Genomic DNA, 22,878 nt, shown 5'->3' on the forward strand with positions numbered 1-22,878 from the left:
CCGTACATATTGCGGTGCTCCTATGTTGGGTGCATATATATTTATAATTGTTATATCTTCTTCTTGGATTGATCCTTTGATCATTATGTAGTGACCTTCTTTGTCTCTTTTCACATCCTTTATTTGAAAGTCTATTTTATCTGATATGAGTATTGCGACTCCTGCTTTCTTTTGGTCTCCGTTTGCGTGAAATATTTTTTTCCAGCCCTTCACTTTGAGTCTGTATGTGTCCCTTGTTTTGAGGTGGGTCTCTTGTAGACAGCATATATAGGGGTCTTGTTTTTGTATCCATTCAGCCAATCTTTGTCTTTTGGTTGGGGCATTCAACCCATTTACATTTAAGGTAATTATTGATAGGTGTGGTCCCGTTGTCATTTACTTTGTTGTTTTGGGTTCACGTTTATACAACCTTTCTGCATTTCCTGTCTAGAGAAGATCCTTTAGCATTTGTTGAAGAGCTGGTTTGGTGGTGCTGAATTCTCTCAGCTTTTGCTTGTCTGTAAAGCTTTTGAATTCTCCTTCATATCTGAATGAGATCCTTGCTGGGTACAGTAATCTAGGTTGTAGGTTATTCTCTTTCATTACTTTCAGTATGTCCTGCCATTCCCTTCTGGCCTGGAGGGTTTCTATTGATAGATCAGCTGTTATCCTTATAGGAATCCCTTTGTGTGTTATTTGTTGTTTCTCCCTTGCTGCTTTTAGTATTTGTTCTTTGTGTTTGATCTTTGTTAATTTGATTAATATGTGTCTTGGGGTGTTTCGCCTTGGGTTTATCCTGTTTGGGACTCTCTGGGTTTCTTGGACTTGGGTGGCTATTTCCTTCCCCATTTTAGGGAAGTTTTCAGCTATTATCTCCTCGAGTATTTTCTCATGGCCTTTCTTTTTGTCTTCTTCTTCTGGAACTCCTATGATTCGAATGTTGGGGCAAGACTCATTAAGAAACAAAGAGAGAAGAACCAAATTAACAAAATAAGAAATGAAAAGGGTGAGATCACAACAGACAACACTGAAATACAAAGGATCATAAGAGACTACTACCAGCAGCTCTATGCCAATAAAATGGACAACTTGGATGAAATGGACAAATTCTTAGAAAAGTATAACTTTCCAAAACTGAACCAGGAAGAAATAGAAGATCTTAACAGAGTCATCACAAGCAAGGAAATCGAAACTGTAATCAGAAATCTTCCAGCAAACAAAAGCCCAGGACCAGATGGCTTCACAGCTGAATTCTACCAAAAATTTAGAGAAGACCTAACACCTATCTTACTCAAACTCTTCCAGAAAATTGCAGAAGAAGGTAAACTTCCAAACTCATTCTATGAGGCCACCATCACCCTAATTCCAAAACCAGACAAAGATGCCACAAAAAAAGAAAACTACAGGCCAATATCACTGATGAACATAGATGCAAAAATCCTTAACAAAATTCTAGCAAACAGAATCCAACAACATATTAAAAAAATCATACACCATGACCAAGTGGGCTTTATCCCAGGAATGCAAGGATTCTTTAATATCCGCAAATCGATCAACGTAATACACCACATTAACAAATTGAAAGATAAAAAACATATGATTATCTCAATAGATGCAGAGAAAGCCTTTGACAAAATTCAACACTCATTTATGATTAAAACTCTCCAGAAAGCAGGAATAGAAGGAACATACCTCAACATAATAAAAGCTATATATGACAAACCCACAGCAAGCATCACCCTCAATGGTGAAAAATTGAAAGCATTTCCTCTGAAATCAGGAACAAGACAAGGATGCCCACTCTCACCACTACTATTCAACATAGTGTTGGAAGTTTTGGCCACAGCAATCAGAGCAGAAAAAGACATAAAAGGAATCCAGATAGGAAAAGAAGAAGTGAAACTCTCGCTGTTTGCAGATGACATGATCCTCTACATAGAAAACCCTAAAGACTCTACCAGAAAATTACTAGAGCTAATTAATGAATATAGTAAAGTTGCAGGATATAAAATTAACACACAGAAATCCCTTGCATTCCTATACACTAACAATGAAAAAACAGAAAGAGAAATTAAGGAAACAATACCATTCACCATTGCAACAAAAAGAATAAAATACTTAGGAGTATATCTACCTAAAGAAACAAAAGACCTATACATAGAAAACTATAAAACACTGATGAAAGAAATCAAAGAGGACACAAACAGTTGGAGAAACATACCGTGTTCATGGATTGGAAGAATCAATATTGTCAAAATGGCTATTCTACCCAAAGCAATCTATAGATTCAATGCAATCCCTATCAAGCTACCAACGGTATTTTTCACAGAATTAGAACAAATAATTTCACAATTTGTATGGAAATACAAAAAACCTCGAATAGCCAAAGTAATCTTGAGAAAGAAGAATGGAACTGGAGGAATCAACCTGCCTGACTTCAGACTCTACTACAAAGCCACAGTCATCAAGACAGTATGGTACTGGCACAAAGACAGAAATATAGATCAATGGAACAGAATAGAAAGCCCAGAGATAAATCCACGAACCTATGGACAGCTTATCTTTGACAAAGGAGGCAAGGATATACAATGGAAAAAAGACAATCTCTTTAACAAGTGGTGCTGGGAAAACTGGTTAACCACTTGTAAAAGAATGAAACTAGAACACTTCCTAACACCATACACAAAAATAAACTCAAAATGGATTAAAGATCTAAATGTAAGACCAGAAACTATAAAACTCCTAGAGGAGAACATAGGCAAAACACTCTCCGACATAAATCACAGCAAGATCTTCTATGACCCACCTCCCAGAATATTGGAAATAAAAGCAAAAATAAACAAATGGGACTTAATGAAAATTAAAAGCTTTTGCACAACAAAGGAAACTATAAGTAAGGTGAAAAGACAGCCCTCAGATTGGGAGAAAATAATAACAAATGAGGAAACAGACAAAGGATTAATCTCAAAAATATACAAGCAACTCCTGAAGCTCAATTCCAGAAAAATAAACGACCCAATCAAAAAATGGGCCAAAGAACTAAACAGACATTTCTCCAAAGAAGACATACAGATGGCTAACAAACACATGAAAAGATGCTCAACATCACTCATCATCAGAGAAATGCAAATCAAAACCACAATGAGGTACCATTACACGCCAGTCAGGATGGCTGCTATCCAAAAGTCTACAAGCAATAAATGCTGGAGAGGGTGTGGAGAAAAGGGAACCCTCTTACACTGTTGGTGGGAATGCAAACTAGTACAGCCACTATGGAAGACAGTGTGGAGATTTCTTAAAAAACTGGAAATAGAACTGCCATATGACCCAGCAATACCACTTCTGGGCATACACACTGAGGAATCCAGATCTGAAAGAGACACGTGCACCCCAATGTTCATCGCAGCACTGTTTATAATAGCCAGGACATGGAAGCAACCTAGATGCCCATCAGCAGATGAATGGATAAGGAAGCTGTGGTACATATACACCATGGAATATTACTCAGCCGTTAAAAAGAATTCATTTGAATCAGTTCTAATGAGATGGATGAAACTGGAGCCCATTATACAGAGTGAAGTAAGTCAGAAAGATAAAGAACATTACAGTATACTAACACATATATACGGAATTTAGATAGATGGTGGCGATAACCCTATATGCAAAACAGAAAAAGAGACACAGAAATACAGAACAGACTTTTGAACTCTGGGGGAGAACGTGAGGGTGGGATGTTTTGAAAGAACAGCATGTATATTATCTATGGTGAAACGGACCACCAGCCCAGGTGGGATACATGAGTCAGGTGCTCGGGCCTGGTGCACTGGGAGGACCCTGAGGAGTCGGGTGGGGAGGGAGGTGGGAGGGGGGATCGGGATGGGGAATACATGTAACTATATGGCTGATTCATGTCAATGTATGACAAAACCCACTGAAATGTTGTAAAGTGATTGGCCTCCAACTAATAAAATAATATTAAAAAAAAAAAAAAAAGAACTAAAACTCTCCCTATTTTCATATGATCAAATTAGTTATAGATTCTCTGAGGAATTAAGTTATTACTAGAACTAATAAACTTATGGTTGTAGAAGACAAGATTAATGTCTAAAAACCAACTGTATTTTTCTGTACTAGCAGCCAAAAATTGGAAAATGGAATAATGAATCAGTTCCTTTCACATTGATACCAACAACTATACACAAATGAATTTAACATAACATGTCCATGATCTCTACCTTGAAAACCACAAAACATTGCTGAGAGAACTTGAACATCTAACTGGAGAGAGATACCTGTTCATAGATTAGAAGACAATATTGTTTATGGCAGCTATCCCCAAATTGATCTAAATATTGGGTATAATCAGGTTTAAAAACATTTTCTCCTCGAAAGTATCATTAAGATAGCAGAAATCCAGACACTTGGAAGAAGTATAGCAACACCTTTATCAAACTGTTCCCAGAAATTTAAGGAATCCTTTCTAATCGATAGCATGAAGACAGAGCAATAAATAAAATATCAGTACACATAATGGGGAAAAGATTAGTATCACACAAGATGTATGACTGGTCAATAAACACATGAAAATATGCTCATCATTATTCATCAGGGGAAAATAAAACAAGACATAACACTATACGCCTATTAGATTGGCTAAACTTTAAAAAATGAAGCATTGTGAACCAACTATAACTCGTTGTGTACTAATGATGGGAATTACGTAACAGCTTTGGAAACAACTTGAAAGTTCCTGGAAAAAAAACAACGAAAAACTTTACAACCAACCCAGTCATTGCTCCCTAAGTATTTCTTCAGAGAAACAATAATGTATATGGATGCAGAGACTTTTCAGTTCAGTTCAGTTGCTCAGTTGTGTCTGACTCTTTGCGACCCCGTGAATCGCAGCACTCCAGGCCTCCCTGTCCATCACCAACTCCCGGAGTTTACTCAAACTTTGAGTAAACTCAAACTCATCGAGTCGGTGATGCCATCGAGCCATCTCATCCTCTGTTGTCCCCTTCTCCTACTGCCTCTAATCCCTCCCGGCACCAGGGTCTTTTCCAGAGTCAACTCTTCGAATGAGGATGTCAAAGTATTGGAGTTTCAGCTTTAGCATCAGTCCTTCCAAAGAACACCCAGGACTGATCTCCTTTAGGATGAACGAGTTGTATCTCCTTGCAGTCGGAGGCACTCTCAAGAATCTTCTCCAACACCACAGTTCAAAAACATCAATTCTTCAGCACTCAGCTTTCTTCACAGTCCAACCCTTGCATCCATACATGACCACTGGAAAAACCATAGCCTTGACTAAATGGACCTTTGTTGGCAGTGTAATGCGTCTGCTTTTTAATACGCTATCTAGGTTGGTCATAACTTTCCTTCCATGGAGTAAGTGTCTTTTAATTTCACCACTGCAGTCACCATCTGCAGTGATTTTGGAGCCCCCCAAAATAAAAGTCTCACACTGTTTCTACTGTTTCCCCATATATTTCCCATGAAGTGATGGGACCGGACGCCATGATCTTAGTTTTCTGAATGTTGAGCTTTAAGCCAACTTTTTCACTCTCCTCTTTCACTTTCATCAAGAGGCTGTGTAGTTCCTCTTCACTCTCTGCCATAAGGGTGGTGTCATCTGCATATCTGAGGTTGTTGATATTTCTCCCGGCAATCTTGATTTCAGCTTATGCTTCTTCCAGCCCAGCCTTTCTCATGATGTACTCTGCATATAAGTTAAACAAGCAGGGTGACAATATAGAGCCTTGACGTATTCCTTTTCCTATTTGAAACCAGTCTGTTGTTCCATGTCCAATTCTAACTGTTGCTTTCTGATCTGCATATTTTATATCGGTGTATTAAACAGCTTTATTTGTATAGACCAAAACTAAACATCACCCAAATGTTCATCAGTAAGTGAATTGAACAAATTATATTCTATCCATACAATGTAATACTATTCAGCCATAAAAATGACAAGTTATTGATAAAATATAAAATCATGGATGAATATTACAAGCATTACACTGAGTGAAGGAGCCCAGACCAAAAAGAGTCCTTACTGTATAATTCCACTTATGTATGATGTTATGATAGTAAACCACTACATTGTGACAGAAAGTAAGTTCCTTGTTGCCTGGAGGTAGGGCAGGAATAGGGAAGGAGAAGGGAGTGACAGGAAGGGTAGATTATAAAGGGATATGAAGAAACTTTTGGCAGTAGTAAGAAAGTTTTTTATTCATAGTTTATATTTATAGCAGCTCAGTGAAAGTCGCTCAGTCATGTCCGACTCTTTGCGACCCAATGGACTGTAGTCCATGCAATTCTCGAGGCCAAAATACTGGAGTAGGTTGCTTTTCCCTTCTCCAGAGGATCTTCCCAACCCAGGGATCAAACCCAGGTCTTCCACACTGCAGGTAGATTCTTTACCAGCTGAGCCACAAGGGAAGCCCATTAGTAACTCAATCCCTTACATAATAGACAAATATATGTGTGTGTGTGTATGTGTATATATATATATATATGTATATATAATCCAGAAAAATAGTAATGATGAATGTATTTGCAGGGATGGAATGATGACACAGACATAGAGTACACACTTGCAGACATAGCAGAGGAAACGGGGTGGGATGAGCTGAGAAATCAGCGTTGATATGTGTACTCTATCATATGTGAAATTGACAGCTAGCGGGAAGCTGCTCTCTAACACAGGGAGCCCAGTCTGATGCTTGGTGATGACCAGGAGAGGTGGGATGGGAGGTAGGAGGGAGGCTAAAGAGGAAGGGGATATATACATATATATATATAAAATTATGACTGATTCATGTTGTTGTATGGCAGAAACCAATACAGCATTGTAAAGCAGTTACCCTCCCATTAAAAACTTAAAAAAAAAAAAATGCTTACTGCTACATGGAGTTACCTACCAGAGACTTTATATTTTGAGGACTTAGTTTAGTATTCATTGTAGCCTTGGAAGGATTGTCCTACTGCACATAATCTCGTTACCCATAGCTATCCCATCTAAAGATGAATTCTGCTCCTGTTAGTGTTTTAGCGTGGGACTCTAAAAGACCCTGATGCTGGGAAAGATGGAAGGCAAAAGGAGTAGGGGCCAGTGGAGGATGAGATGGTTAGATAGCATCACCAGCTCAATGGAAATGAACTTGAGCAAACTCTGGGAGATAATGGAGGATGGAGGAGCCTGGCATGCTACAGTCCATGGAGTTCTAAAGAGTCAGATATGACTTAGTGACTCAACAACAGCAACTCCTATTATTATTCTTAATTTTTTTTATTTTACTTTGATATATATACTCATATATATATACACACTGATATATATACACTTTGATATATATATACTTTGATATATATACTCATATATCAAAGTAAAGAAAAAAAAGTTAAGATTAATTGGGTTTCCCTGATAGCTCAGTTGGTAAAGTATTTGCCTGCAATGCAGGAGACTTTTGTTTAATTCCTGGGTCAGAAGATCCACTGGAGAAAAGATAGGCTACCAACTCCAGTATTCTTGGGCTTCCTTGTGGCTCAGCTGGTAAAGAATCTGCCTGCAATGTGGGAGACCTGGGTTTGATCCCTGAGTTGGGAAGACCCCTTGGAAAAGGGAAAGGCTACCTACTCCAGTATTCTGGCCTTGAGAATTCCATGGACTGTATAGTCCATGGGGTCACAATGAGTCGGACACGACTGAGTGACTTTCACTTTCGCTTCACTTTCATACGGAATAGTATGGTGATTTCTGTGAGTCTTATTAAAGGTAAGACTGTGGCTCAAAACTAGAGCTCTGGAATATCTCCTTTAGATATTCACCTTGTTTAGAATTAAGCTCATGTTTTATTGTTTTTGTTTAAATATAAAGCAGTTCTAAGTCAAGTCATCACATAAATAATTTATTTTTGACCTGGTATTCCCTTTTTATGTCTGCCCTTTTCTTTCTACATTTCCTCAATCACTTGATTTCTAGGGGCTCCTTGCTGTTGCTCGCCAAACACCAAAGACTGTTTTTTTTTGTTTTTTTTTTTTTTGCTTTTTGAGAAATGAAAACTGAAAGAACCTCATGCCCTGAGAATCACTTTGTACCTAAAATGTAATGAATTTTATCTATGCATTTAATTCTACTTTTCTTTCTTGATGCGTCCTAATAAACCAACTTTTGTTAAACTGCTACCAACTGCTGTATCCAAACGTGATCACAAGGTTGTTGGGAACTTTAAGTGAGATATTTATGAAAATAACTTTGCAAGTTCTGAAATGCAATATAAATGTCATTTAGAGAGTTCAGATTGACTCTGATATAAACCTTGAGATCTATGTAATGGATTTGAGAGTTGGACTGTGAAGAAAACTGCTGCTGCTGCCAAATCACATAAGTCGTGTCTGACTCTGTGTGACCCCATAGACGGCAGCCCACCAGGCTCCTCCATCCCTGGGATTCTCCAGGCAAGAATACTGGAGTGGGTTGCCATTTCCTTCTCCAATGCATGCTAAGTCGCTTCAGTCGTGTCCAACTCTTTGCAGCCCTATGGACAGCAGCCTACCAGGCTCCTGTATTCACAGGATTCTCTAGGCAAGAGTACTGGAGTGGGTTGCTGAGCGCCGAAGAATAGATGCTTTTGAACTGTGGTGTTGGAGAAGACTCTTGAGAGTCCTTTGGACTGCAAGGAGATCCAACCAGTCCATCCTAAAGGAGATCAGTCCTGGGCGTTCATTGGAAGGACTGGTGCTGAAGCTGAAACTCCAGTACTTTGGCCATCTCATGTGAAGAGTTGACTCATTGGAAAAGACCCTGATGCTGGGAGGGATTGGGGGCAGGAGGAGAAGGGGACAACAGAAGATGAGATGGCTGGATGGCATCACCAACTCTATGGACATGAGTTTGGGTAAACTCCGGGAGATGGACAGGGAGGTCTGGTGTGCTGCGATTCATGGGTCGCAAAGAGTCAGACACGACTGAGCAACTGAACTGAACTGATGTAAATTATCATGAATATCCCTGGTGTAATGTGGTAGTATTCCTGAAGGAACTGGAAGCTACAAAACCGTACAGCACTTTGAAGAATCAAGTACTCAAAGATTTGTTGTTGATTGTTGTAGTTTGGTTGCTAAGTCCTATCTGACTTTTTTGTGACCCCATAGACTGTAGCCCACAAGGCTCCTCTGTCCATGGAGTTTCCCAGGCAATAATAGTGGAGTGAATTGCCATTTCCTTCTCCAGGGGATCTTCCTGACCCAGGAATCCAAGTTGTGTTTCCTGCTTGGCAGGCGGATTCTACCACTGAGCCACTAGAGAAGCCCGATTAAACAGATAATCTGCATAATAAATAGATAAGGGAGGTTGTTTTTGTTTTTGTTTTTGTTTTCCAATTTTAACAAGTCTTTGACTTAAAATTTTAAACTACACTATCAAACGTGTATTGAGAGGATAAAGCAATATAACACTGGTTAATACACTGAATCAATGGTACAAGTTTGAATTTGAGACTTTACATGTAGCTTTATCCATATAGCCCATTACATCTCCACACCTGTGAAAATTGCTTCATTAGGAATCTGTGAAGGCAAACACATCATGTCTAATTGCTGAAAGATTTACTTGAAAACTCTTTTCAGACATGGGCTTCCCTGGTGGCTCAGATAGTAAAGAATCTGGCTGCAATGCAGGAGACCTGGGTTTGATCCCTGGGTTGGGAAGAGCCCCTGGAGAAGGGAACGGCCACATGCACAAGTATTCTTGCCTGGAGAATCCCATGGACAGAGGATCCTGGTGGTCTGTAGTCAGTGGGCTTCCAAAGAGTTGGACACTACTGAGCCACTAACAGTTTCAGTTTTCAGAAATAAATATGCTAAGGAAATGTAATTTTATTAACAATTGTTTATCTTATTATTTTATAAATACTCAAAATCTTTGAAAATACTATTTGATATCCTTGTGTGCCAGATTAACCTAAATTTTAATGGTAAAACATGAGACTCCAAATAAACCTCTTTTTGTGAGTGATTGCTTTAGCCTGTGTTCCAGGCTCCCTCTGGATTCTGTCAAAATTACAGATGATGATTTGATTTTTTTTTCCCTTTAGCAGTTCATTTAGCATTTAGCAGATATTTATTGAGTGCTACATATAGGCCAGAAATGAGGGGGGAAAGATTAGTAAGATAAACCCACAAAGAAGGCCATGCATATGCACATCATAGTCCAACTGTTGACAGCCACAGATAAAGAACATATCTTGAAGGTATGAGAAAAAGAGAAAAAATAACACATTACATGCAAGAGGACTGAATTTTTATTGTTCGCTTACTTCTCATAGGCAAGTGTAAAGATCAAAAGATAAACATAATTAAATTACGAAAAATTTTTAAAAAGCCCCTCAACTCAAAATTCTAAATAAAAAATATGTAACATTTATGAATGAAGACAAAATAAAGGCAGTTCTTGAATGAAAGCATCTATCACCAGTAGAACTACACTGTAAGAAATCCTAAAGGAAATCCTTCATACTGAAGAGAAATAAACCAGATGTCTGAGCAACTTTTCAAATGTTTATTGGCCATTGAGTTTGCTTTTTTATAAATTGACAGTTCATTTTGTTTACATTAATTTGTATGTTCCTAATGGGGGCTTCCCTGGTGGCTCAGAGGTTAAAGCGTCTACCTCCAATGCGGGAGACCTGGGTTCGATCCCTGGGTTGGGAAGATCCCCTGGGGAAGGAAATGGCAACCCACTCCAGTATTCTTGCCTGCAGAATCCCATGGACGGAGAAGCCTGGTAGGTTACAATCCACGGGGTCGCAAACAGTCGGACACGACTGAGCGACTTCACTCACTTTGATTATTAACGTAGATGGACAGCTTTTCAGTGTTTATTGGCCACTTAATTTGCTCTTTTATGAGTTATTTCATATCATTTACTTAATTTTTCTGTTAAATTTCTTAGCAGTTTGAAGAGCCTCCTTGTATTCTATAAATGCAGACCCTGTGGTACAGTTATTTGCTTTAAAGTTTATGGCGTTTTTGGCCAAAAATCTTTCTTCTTTCTTAGTGAAGTATACCTATATTTCTTTTTTTTTTGGAGGGGTGGGGTCCTGGCTTATAAAGTGTTGCAGGCCATAAAATACAAACACCCATAATACATGTAAGATCCCTGAAATTTCTTTTACTGTTTTTATTTTAAGATTGATGACCCTAAATAAACATCTTTCTTATGAGAGGTTTCTTACTAGCTAATCTGGGTTTTTTTGTTTATTTGTTTCCCATTTATGTTTTTTTTGAAGTACTTCTTATCTTTTTTTGTGCTATGGACTTGTTTGAGAATGTTATAAAAGCCTTTCCCCCAGAACAATGTATATGTCTACTAAATTTTGCATACACTGTCAGAAACTGTGGACTTTGGATCGTAGCCCAGTGAATACGCTTCTTGATTCTATTCAATTCCTACTTCCATGCCATTTTTTTATTTGTTAGAATGACCTCATAAGTGTTTGCACAAACACATTAATTACTTTGGATCATTATTGCTTAGAGCTCTCAAGAAGTATATATACTTTAAAATATAGTGCAATCTCTATATGTAGGACAGACTTAAAACAGATTTTTTTTTGTCATGTCTGAATTTGTTGTAGATCCTTATATCAGCTGCAGAGACCTAAACCGCTGTGTCAGTTCCTAGAACTTATTCATTGCCAGTCAAAGCCTTGGACACTATAAATATTTAACCTGGTTGAATCAAAGTATTTGTTCGTAGGAGTGATTTCCATCAACCTTGCCTTTCATCTTAAATATTTTACCAGTTACCCTGTTTCCTTTAATGTCTTTAGGAACTAGTCTCTCAAACCTTAAAAGCTGTGTTTATTCAAAAATTAAATGAATTCTCTTTAATGTAGCATCTTCTTTAGCATAATAAAATTTAAGTTTTCTCTCTACCAATAATTAAGGATGGGGAACGAAAAAGAATAGATTTTATGCTCCTTTCCTATCCATTTATTCAGTTTTTATTGCTGTAAGTTCAGTTTTCACCATGATATTGGAATTTGGCATTACTGTCTAAGAACACAATCATTGAGTTCAGACAAAACTGGGTTTGTATTCTTGTACCAGTAACTCATTTTTAAATCCTCTATGCTTCTGATTTTCAGTTTTATTTTGTAAACAAATAGTGTGACTAAATGTAATGCTCTGTATGAACAGGGTGTTTCTTGTTTGTTTTTTGAGTTTTTTTGGCAAAAACTTTCTTTTGAAACTGAATTTTAATGTTTAGTAACAGTCCGTATGCTAAACAACATAGCCTTTCTAAATATTCATTTAGAGCTCTTTCTTGTTCAACATGGACCAGGCATTGATTGCTAGAGTTCCATTCCTGCTTGATTTCCATTGACATTGTTTATCCATGAATTTTCTTTTTCCTGTTTGCCTTTCTGTTTACTCTGCTATCTGACTCTCCTAGTATGCTTCAGAACTTCTCATGGCCTCTACATCATGTCTTTTTTATTTTCTGCACTTGGCTTTTGCTCTTGCTATTTTTGTGACTGGAATGATTCTTTTCAGCCACTGAAATCCTGTCTATCCTTCAAGAGTATATTTTCTTGAGCCTTGTCTTTGCCTCTCCAGCCCAGTTAAGTCTCATTTTTGATTGGTTATAAGATTAAATGAAAAATATATGTGCAGTTAATTTTTAAACAATATAACGTTCCATTTTATAGTTAATGTCTTGCATATATGCAAAATATTACAGATATTTAATCACCTTCATACATACCCAATATAAAGTTGCCTCCTGTGTTGCTCATTTTTTAGAGAATTTTGAAAATTTTGGGGGGGATTTACATAAATACAGGGCTTCCCTTGTGACTCAGTGGTAAAGAATCCACCTGCCAATGCAGGAGATGTGGGTTCAATCTCTGTGTGGGGAATATCTGCTGGAGACGGAAATGACAACCCATTCCAGCATTTTTGCCCAGGGAATCCCATGCACAGAGATAACCTGGCCTGCTACAGTCCATGGGGTTGCAAAAGAGTTGGATGTGACTGAAGCAATTAAACTACAACAGCATAAATACAATAAATTGCACATGCTTAGGTTATCAATTTGATAACATTTGGCTAGTGTACCTATGAAATCACCTTCACAGTGGAGATAATGCATCATCTTCAAGTTTCCTGTGCTCCTTTGTTATTCTCCCTTTTACTCCTCCCCTTGTCCCAGATAATCACTGATACTGTTACTGATTAATTTTCATTTGCTAGGATTCTGTATAAATGGAATCATACAGTTGTGTTCTCTTGCTCTCTCTTGCCTAGCTTCCTTGATTTGGCATTGTGATTTTGAGATTAATTCATGTTTTTGCATGAATCTATAATTTATTTCTTTTTATTGCTAAGTATTCTATTGTACCGTTGGTTAACTTACTAGTTAAAATTTGAGATTTTTTTCTAGGTTTAGACTCTTAGAAATAAAACTGCTATAAATAGTTTTTTATATATGTCTTTGTGTGGACATAGATTTTCATTTTTCTTGGGGAAACACTTAGGAAATGGTTCATTCATATGGTAGGTATGTCTTTTTCAGAAACTGACAAACTGTATTCTAAATTTTGTTTTTTGTCAGAGTAAATGAGAGTTTTAGCAGCTCTACATCTTCATCGATACTTGGTCTGGTTATACTTTTTAATTTCAGATCTCTTAATAGGTTGGTAGTAGTAGCTCATTGTGACTTTTGTGGGTATATTTTTCAGTACAGCTTGAAGAATATGAGTTGAACATTTATCTTCAGAATTTGTGCCTTATTTTTTTAAACCTCTGAATTGAGGAAGCTTGGATTTTGTGATAGTAACTTTCCTCATTGAAAATAGTGATACTTTTCAAGTTTAGGTCATTGCTTATTTGGCATGCTGAATACACAGTATATTTGATGACATTCATATACAATTATTTAATGGCTAGAGTTAAAGGAAATCAGAAGTAGTAACAATAAAGGCGGCATCAGTTCTCTCAAGTAAATAAACTTTATGCCCTGAAAAGTATTTGAAACTGTTTATACTTTCTTTATGTGTCAGTTCTAATTATTTAAGAAAAGGTAAAATAATCTTTTAAAAAATTTGGTTTGGAACAAAATGAATTCTTTTTAGAGAGTACTAATGATTATGAAAGCCAAAAGGAATTAAACTAAAAATTCTCTAACAGCTTTTTTCTAGGAACGCTAGCCATTAGATTTTTGTTTTTAAACAAAAAGAGCTATAATCTGAGATTTGAGACTTCATCACACAAAAAGCAATGAAAAACTGTAACCCATGTACTGTTTTATATCAAATAAGGATTGACAACACTGTTTTTAGGCATCTGTTCTGCCCACATAAGAAGCCAGCTTTATCATCTGGATGTGTCCTGGGGCTGAAACTTCTTATAAATATGAGAATTTCTTTCTTTCTTTCTTTTTTTAATGGCAAGCAGAATATGGTATCCAGCTGTGGATTTGCTTATATATTGTGTTTGCATTTTCCCCCCTAGGCTTCTTTTATACAGTATATGGCAATATGTTGTCATACAAATTCCATGATTAATGCTTATTTATGAAATCTTATGTAAATATCTTAGAACTTAGTCAAACAACGTGCAAGTTAAACAGATTTTTTTCTGGATATTGGAATGGCAAATCTGAGGGGAATAGTAGGTTGGATAGTTTATGTTCTTTATCTATAGAAAAGTCTCATGTAACATTTTCCTTTTACTATTCTATGTTATATCTTTTTACTGTATTTTGCTGGGTAAGAAATCCACTTTCAGATTTATTCTTCAGAAAATAGAGAAAATTTAAATTGTAAATAATTCAAAATAAGAATGGCAATTATATATTACTAAATAGTCATATATACTAGGATATATTTAATTTCTAATTTTTGATCCTGAGAGCTCTGTTTAAGAGGCATTTATTTGTGGTTGTTCTATTAGTCATATATTAAAAGAAATCTGTCTCATCATAAGCTGTTGTATTAGTGTTTTATTTTATTAGCATTATTTTATTTGTATGATTTTCCCACAAAAATGCTAACTTGCTGTAAAATATCAAGTTATAAATATGGGACCAATTTTAAGTATGATTAAATTTATTATATCTGTCTCAAATTCAATTCATGATTAAGTGTTTAATATTATATATTTGAATTACTTTTCTCTATATCATCAGAATGATGATATCATGATAAAATAATCATGGTCATATATAATAATTACAGTATATATAATAATTATATATCATATATATCATGATATAGTACTATGATCAATGATTTATTGATAGATTTTTTTTCATGTATTCTTGTTTCTGTGGACTTAGTTTTAGGTTTCTCTCGTTGAGAGTATTTTAGTCAGTTTTGACCAGAAGTTAAAAGATTTGTTTTTGCTTTTTATTTTTTTCCTTCTGCTCAGGTGCAGCTCTTATATGAGTTAACAGGTATCATGAATAAAGTCTGGAATAAGATTCAGAAGAGAGGCAATCTCAGTTCTTCTTCAGCTTACCCGGAATCCGTGGTGGGGCCTTTCCCTAGCTCGCCAGTTAGAAGCAGTATAGGCACAGCTCCTCCAGATAACAGCACATGTAGCCCATCTGCTGACATTGGAACTACTACTGAGGTAAGTGTTTCTGAAAAATTGTGTTAGTAAATGAAGGGTGATATATATACCACAGAGTTCTATGTCAGGATTGAGAATGAAGATGACCTCACCTCTGTGGAAGCTGATGAGTTTAGAAGGCTCATGAGGTGCTATGGTAGCTATGGCTGTATGTTACTGTTTCTCTTAGGTTCAAGTATTTTCATCCCTTTCAGTAGTTAGTGGGATAGTTCAGGAAAGTAGAGGTTCTGTGAAATGACAAAAACTAAGGCACAGTAAATGTATGGTTTCTCAGAAGTATGAAAACTTAGAAGCTGGCTGCAAATGAGGCTCAGAACCAGAGTGTCTTTATTATCTTTAGATTGTGATTTTCAGTCTTAACCAAGGCAAAGTTCTCTCCTTCTGATCATAGAAACCTTCCTTTTCATTTTCCACATTGTGACCTCACCCAATATGTCTATGCCCTTTTTATAACAAATATTTTCAAAGCCCCTCCTTTACTGTTGTAAAATGAAAATAATCGTAACCTGCATGTACATATGTTTTCAAAAATAGTATCCTGAATAAAATATAAAGAATTAAAGGAAAGTAATTTAAAGTATAGTAAATTGTTATTGTAATATGTAAATGCTTGGGCATGGTTACATTAGAAGTTGTAATGCTGTTGCCTGGTACATATAATTACTGTGAATGTATCTGATGCAAACATACTTTTACAGGTCTGTATTAAATGCTGCAAGTGGGACCATTGTTGGTGTGATTTTCTGAAATAATGAAAACTTGATAAAGTTTCAAAGAAAAGAAATTTTTTGTTCTTTTCAGTAGTTGCATTTCTGGAGCTCTTAATATATACTGAGTGTCAGTCACTTAGTCTTGTCCAACTCTTTGCGACCCCACGGACTGTAGCCTACAAGACTCCTCTAGTCCATGGGATTCTCCAGGCAAGAATAGTGGAGTGGGTTGCCATTTCCTTCTCCAATATATACTAAAATCATGCATAAATACCAAAAATATTGTTTTTAGATTTAAAACAATTTAATGCTCAAATATTTACTTAGAAACAGGATTTTCACCTACTTCAATTACTGTCAGATAATATTCTCCATTTTGGCTGATTTTGGTATTGACCATCTGGTGATGTCCCTGTGTAGATTTGTCTCTTGAGTTGTTGGAAAAGGGTGTTTGCTATGACCAATGTGTTCTCTTGACAAAATGCTGTTGGCCTTTGCCCTGCTTCATTTTGTACTCCAGAGCCAAAGTTGCTTGTTATTCCAGGTATCTCTTAACTTCCTACTTTTGCATTCTGATCCTCTATGATGAAAAGGACATAGATTTGGTGTTAGTTTTAGGTCTTGTTAGGTCTTCATAGAACAAATCAACTTCAACTTCTTAGGCATCAGTGGTTGGGGCAGACTTGGATTCCTGTGATGTTGAACAATTTCCCTTGGAAATGAACTGAGACCATTCTGCCATTTTTGAGATTGTACCCAAGTACTGCATGTTGGAGTAGATCTATTGACATTTGACCCCTGCATAAGCAATTTCTCTATCCTCTATTCCTGCTCATTCCAAATCTTAAGAATCACAGTGATCTAAGTGATAGAAGTACTTTTTTTCTCCCCAAATGAAAAATTTAAAACTGTTCGGGATATGGAGTCAATGGGACATATCCTTTTTGGGTAAAAACATCGACTTCCTTCTAGAAATTGCAGGGCATGTTCATCTGTGTTAGATCTCATAATCAGGGTTACCATGTCCTTCTGTTTAGCTTGGACACAACACAGTTCTAGAAAGTACCATTTAAGTTGTACTCTGTATGAATGGCAGATCCTAGATGTATGACCAACAGGTGTCCATTCCAGATGAGCCCTGTCTTTTCTGAACTTGCGATGGTTTTAAAATATTTCTTTCTAAAAGACTGCTCCCAAAATACGTACATCCTCATGCTCATCTTGACATTGTTTAATGCAGTACTTAGTAAACAGCTGTTGAGTGGGACACTCTCCTTTCTACCAGTGAAATGCCCAGAGTATTTAACTTCTTTTATCAGTTTCACTTGTATTATCCGTATCTATCAACGTACCACTGCAAGCTTTTGATTACCAGAGTTTTTCACAAAGTATTTTGTGCAGTCTCAACATACTGGCTGTGAAAAGAGGAGTCTTTGGCTAAATAAGTTTGGAAGATACTACATTTTAAAAAGTTGAAGTTCTTCATTTTTCAAAACCATATGATATCTGTCTTTGTCTGACTAACTTAACATAGTAATCTCTCTGTCTCAAGAGCTTTTGCATTGTAAGAACACTATGCATTGTGAACTTTACTGCAAGAGCTTTTGGTATCTCTTATATGTGGAATCTAAAAAATGATAGAAATGAACTTATTTACAAAACAGAAATAGATTCACAGACATAGAAAACAAACTGCTTACCAGAAGGGATAGCGTGTGGGGGTGGAGAAAAATTAGGGAGTTTGGGGTTAACATATACCACTACTATATGTAAAATAGTAAACAAGAACCTGCTGTATATCACAGGGAACTATATTCAGTATTTTATAGTAATATATAATGGGAAAGAATCTGAAAAATATATTTGTGTGTGTGAAAATATATATATATGTGTGTATATATACATACACATATATAAAACTGAATCACCATGCTGTATACCGGAAACTAACACAACGTTATAATTAACTATAAAAATATATACATAGTATATATTTTGTGGTTAGTTACAGTAGTGCTTCCCTACCATTTTCATGTCATTACATATATAGAAGATGATGTTTGCATCTAGAGTAATCAAAAGAATCTCTCAGTCATTGAAAGCTCCATTCACTGTAAGCTTTACTCCAAAACCCTGAGGGCCAAGAGATCCATGTCCCAGCAAAGTTTTGATGCATCCTGTGGTGTCTCTTAGTAAGCTCTGAGTAATAGTATTACTTTGATAAATATATTTTTAATATTTTTATTATTGCCTCAGTAAAAGAGTGTTGATGTTGATGAATTTAAATATAATTGTCACATTGAAATTATTCTATAGTTATATTCTATCCCTTCCCCATTGTAATAAAATCATTTTATAACAGCTTAGTGCTACTGTGGTATACCATTTAATTAGTTTAACAAAGTCGTCTTCATGTAGTCAGCACTAAGAAGAAAATTTAAAGTTTCGTGTGTTCCTAGAGGTGGCATGATTTCCCTGGTGGCTCAGTTGGTAAAGCATCTGCCTACAATGCAGGAGACCCGGGTTCCATCCGTAGGTTGGGAAGATCCTCTGGAGAAGGAAATGGCAACCCACTCCGGTATTCTTGCCTGGAAAATCCCATGGATGGAAGGAGCCTGGTAGGCTACAGTCCATGGGGTCGCAGAGTCGGACGCGACTGAGCAACTTCACTCACTCATTTAGAGGTGGCATGTTAAATATTTAGAAGATTTCTGTGGGTAGAGCTGGCATGAGCTGGCATGGCTGGCCCCACCTCATTTCTGATCAAGGCCTGTCTTTCCTTCGTGCTGGTGTCTCTGCCCTTTGCCCTAATATGGCTCTGATGGAGGTGTTCTTGCCAGGTAGGGCACATAAGAGAGAAGGCAACTGCCCACAGCTCAGTTACCATGGGGTAGCCCGGAAGCAAGTACCATCTTCAAGCAGAGGTCACAATCTTTTGCAGTAGAGAGCCAGACAGTAAACGCTGTCTTTGCATGCCCTGCTATCTCTGCTGTAATCATTCAACTCTGAGCACTTTGCAAGCATTGTTTCTATTAATTCTGAAACCTATATTATGAGTTGGGTAGTAGTATTTCCCTTTTACAATGAAGAATTTGTAACTACAGAGGCTAAGTGACTTGGTTGAGATAATATAGGTAAGTGGCAAAGCTGAAATGAAAACTTCTGCCTTCTAACTCCAGGGTCCCTAATGTGTGTTATCATATGAATTCTAGAACTTGATTCATTGATAAATTTTTCTTTTAAAAGTAAATTGTTGCCACCAAGTGTAGGTGTGTTCTCCTTTATCCTGCTCAACACTTGAGGTTTTGTGGGATATTTTTATTCAGTTCTAAAAAATTCTCATACAACAGCAGGAAAATTCTTCTACATTCCCATTAGTCTTATTTTCTAGAACTTCTCATGTTCTCTCTCTTTGTCTGTGAACCACTATTTGTTAGTTGATTTTTATTTGTTTTCTTTTTTTCTCTACTGTCATTAGTGCTTTGTTTTCATTCCAAGGCATTTTCTCAATTCCTTTTTTAATTCCACTTTACCAAGTATCCCTTTAACTATATCCAATCCACCTAGTTTCAATCACTGATACAAGTAGGGCTTTGGAATGTGAGAGAAAAGAGAGGTTGGTGTTTTTCTTTCTTGTTCCTCTCCACTTTGGTGCCCCATATGGAAAACATTCATGACACTTCTATAGTTTAGTGAAGCCTCATGTGAATCGTCTGTTTTACTGAAAAAGCAGCTGGTTTTTGGTCCCAGGCTTTATGCAAACAGCTCCAACTTAGACTCCAGTTTGCCCTCAGTGAGAATTAACATGGCATTGCTCAAACCTCTAGACCCTTACATGAGTTTGATACCTCCATTTACCATCACAGACTCAGTTCCCATTCATTACCCAGATTTTGTGTTTCCTCTTCATTTCTGACATTGAGATTTTCTTTTATTAGTTTCAAGTTTCACTATTTTATTAGTCAGAGGAAAGTGACATTCTCATAAGGACAAGGAAGGGAAGGGAAACCACCGGAGATAGTATAGTACCTGGAGCTAGTAACACTAGGATGTTGTTGCTGTAAGTCGGTTTAAAGGCATGGAAAACAGGGACTAATACTCTGACTTCATATTTTTTTCCTCCTTCCTGTCTCCTGCTACTGTTCCACAGAACAGCTAGAAACCAGAGGACAAGAATCTTTGTATATATTGTTCACATAGGTTAGCCTCCCAGATAAACAGTGTATTAATGATTGAAGAAGAATAGATGAAAGAAAAGGCAAAATTCTCTTGTTTTATCTAGAATTTCAGTGCTTTTGTGATGGAAAAGGAAGACATGCATTTCAACTTGATATGCCATGTTACTTGAATTTAAATTTCTTTAACATCTTTGAGTACTGAGAACTGGTCTTTGGAATCTTTGTTTTCCTCATTCTGTCTTGTGTCTATTAGATTCTCAAAATCAATGGTTAACTTTTTTTGCTGAATATTTTTATTGTGGTAAAATGTAAGTAACATTATTTACCATTTTCACCATTTTTTATATTTACAATTCATAACAACTATCCATCTTCAAAACTACCTCATCATTTCAAACAAAAAGTCTTCTCCCATGAAACAGTGACTCCCTATTTTCTCATTGCCATCCTTGATAACCACTATTAATACTTTCTGTCTCTGTGAATTCACCTATTCTGGGAACCTCATATAAAAGAAATTGTAAGTATTTGTTTAGCTTATTTTACATAGTGTAATGTTTTAGAGATTTATTCACATAGTAACATGTATAAGAATTTCATTCCCTTCTTCTGTGGCTAATACTCCATTTGCTTATATAGCATATTTTATATATCCATTGATCTCTTGATGGACATCTGGGTTATTTCCACCTTTTAGCTATTATGAATAATGCTCTATGAATACTGATATGTAAAGGTTGATTAATTCTTAATCAAGTTATTTTGTCATGAAGATGTTGTATGCATTTTATATGACCTGTGCCTGACAAACCATTTCAAAACTAATACTAGAAATGCTATTTTAATTTTTCTTTACCTATTGAAGTATGTTGATAACTGAGTTATTTATTACATAAGTTAAGGAGTAAAGTGAATGTAAAATTATTCAATATACTTTATTTAGTACTGATTTCGTACTTAGAAGAGCACATTTCTGTCATTTTAATGATTTGCTTACTACCAATATGGATGGTATAGAATTAAGACAGCACTTAATATTATCCCTAAATGAAACCAAGCATATTTCAAATTTTTCCCAAAAATGTAGTACCAAAGATAAAAAAGTGAAAATTAGAAGTCATTTACTTAGTTTCCACAGTAACTTTGCAAACATAAAAATAGAATGTTTCTCTAAGGTGTTTTTTTTTTTCTCCTGAGGAAAACCAGCTAAATTGTGTCTGCTACTTCCCCACTTTTTGTCATAAACTCTACTTTGTCAGCTTTAAGGATTGCCTCCCTCTAATTTGGTATAATAGTTTTGTAGAGCTTGACAAGTGAACAAAGATATTTCTCTTAATTCCATCAGTTTATAGCTATTCTATTGAAACGGATTGTTGGAAATTTCATTTACTAGAAAATTGAAATGCAGTGAATTTAGGCTAGTGTCACAGAAACTAGGGACTGGACTGAACCATCTGAGTGTGATTCTAAGTTAATGGAATCTATAGAAAACACTTTGAAATCAGAGAACTTGAATTTTTATCTCTGAAGTTTATGATCACATTGTGTTTAGTCACTTCAGTTGTGTCCAACTCTGTGCACCCCATGGACTGTAGCCCGCCAGGCTCCTCTGTCCATGGGATTCTCCAGGCAAGAATATTGGAGTGGGTTGCCATGCCTTCCTCCAAGGGATCTTCCTAACCCAGGGATCAAACCTGTATCTCCTGAATTGCAGGCAGATTCTTTACCACTGAGTCACCTGGGAAGCCCTATGATCACATTATTGAACCTCTGTTCTTTAGTTATATTATCTCTAAAAGTGGAGATGATATTAATATTCATCTCAGTATGTTAGTACAAATATTAACTGAGTATCTATGAATATGATACGTTCCTCTTTTTATTTTTCTTAATTTCAGTAAGATTTTGGTTTTCTTTTTAGAAATCTTTCCCATTTTATTATAGAAGTATTCTTTGGTATTTGGAACTTTTGTTCAATTGATATGATTATATACTAGTTTCTTCCTCTTCCTTTAAGGTGACTAGTAACTTTGGTTGATTGTCTTTCTTTTTTAAAAAAATTTATTTATTTTTGGCTGTGCTGGATCTTCATTGCTCTGCAGGCTTTTCTCTAGTTGTGGTGAATGGGGGCTACTCTCAAAACGTGGTTCTCAGGCTTCTCATTGTAGTGGCTTCTCTTTGTGGAGCACGGGCTCTCGGGCACACAGGCTTCAGTAGTCACAGCACATGGGCTCAATAGTTGTGGCTCCCGGGCTCTAGAGCGCAGTCTCAATAGTTGTTGCACAAGCTTAGTTGCTCTGCAGTATGTGGGATCTTCCTGGATCAGGGATCAAACCCATGAATCCTGCATTGGCAGACAGATTCTTTAC

At 36.5% G+C, this 22,878-nt stretch overlaps 1 protein-coding gene across 2 annotated transcripts in view; it reads left to right on the forward strand.

Moving 5' to 3' along the window:
- Window positions 1-22,878, forward strand: part of VPS13B (vacuolar protein sorting 13 homolog B) — a 763,389-nt gene that overhangs the window by 378,556 nt on the left and 361,955 nt on the right. For both annotated transcript variants that reach the window (XM_065903113.1, XM_065903112.1), the window contains exon 25: window positions 15,418-15,621. In XM_065903113.1, the coding sequence (XP_065759185.1) occupies window positions 15,418-15,621 (204 nt within the window). The remainder of the gene's footprint in view (window positions 1-15,417; window positions 15,622-22,878) is intronic.

The sequence above is a fragment of the Muntiacus reevesi genome, chromosome 12, assembly GCF_963930625.1.
Source record: "Muntiacus reevesi chromosome 12, mMunRee1.1, whole genome shotgun sequence".
NCBI classification, from domain to species: Eukaryota; Metazoa; Chordata; class Mammalia; order Artiodactyla; family Cervidae; genus Muntiacus; species Muntiacus reevesi.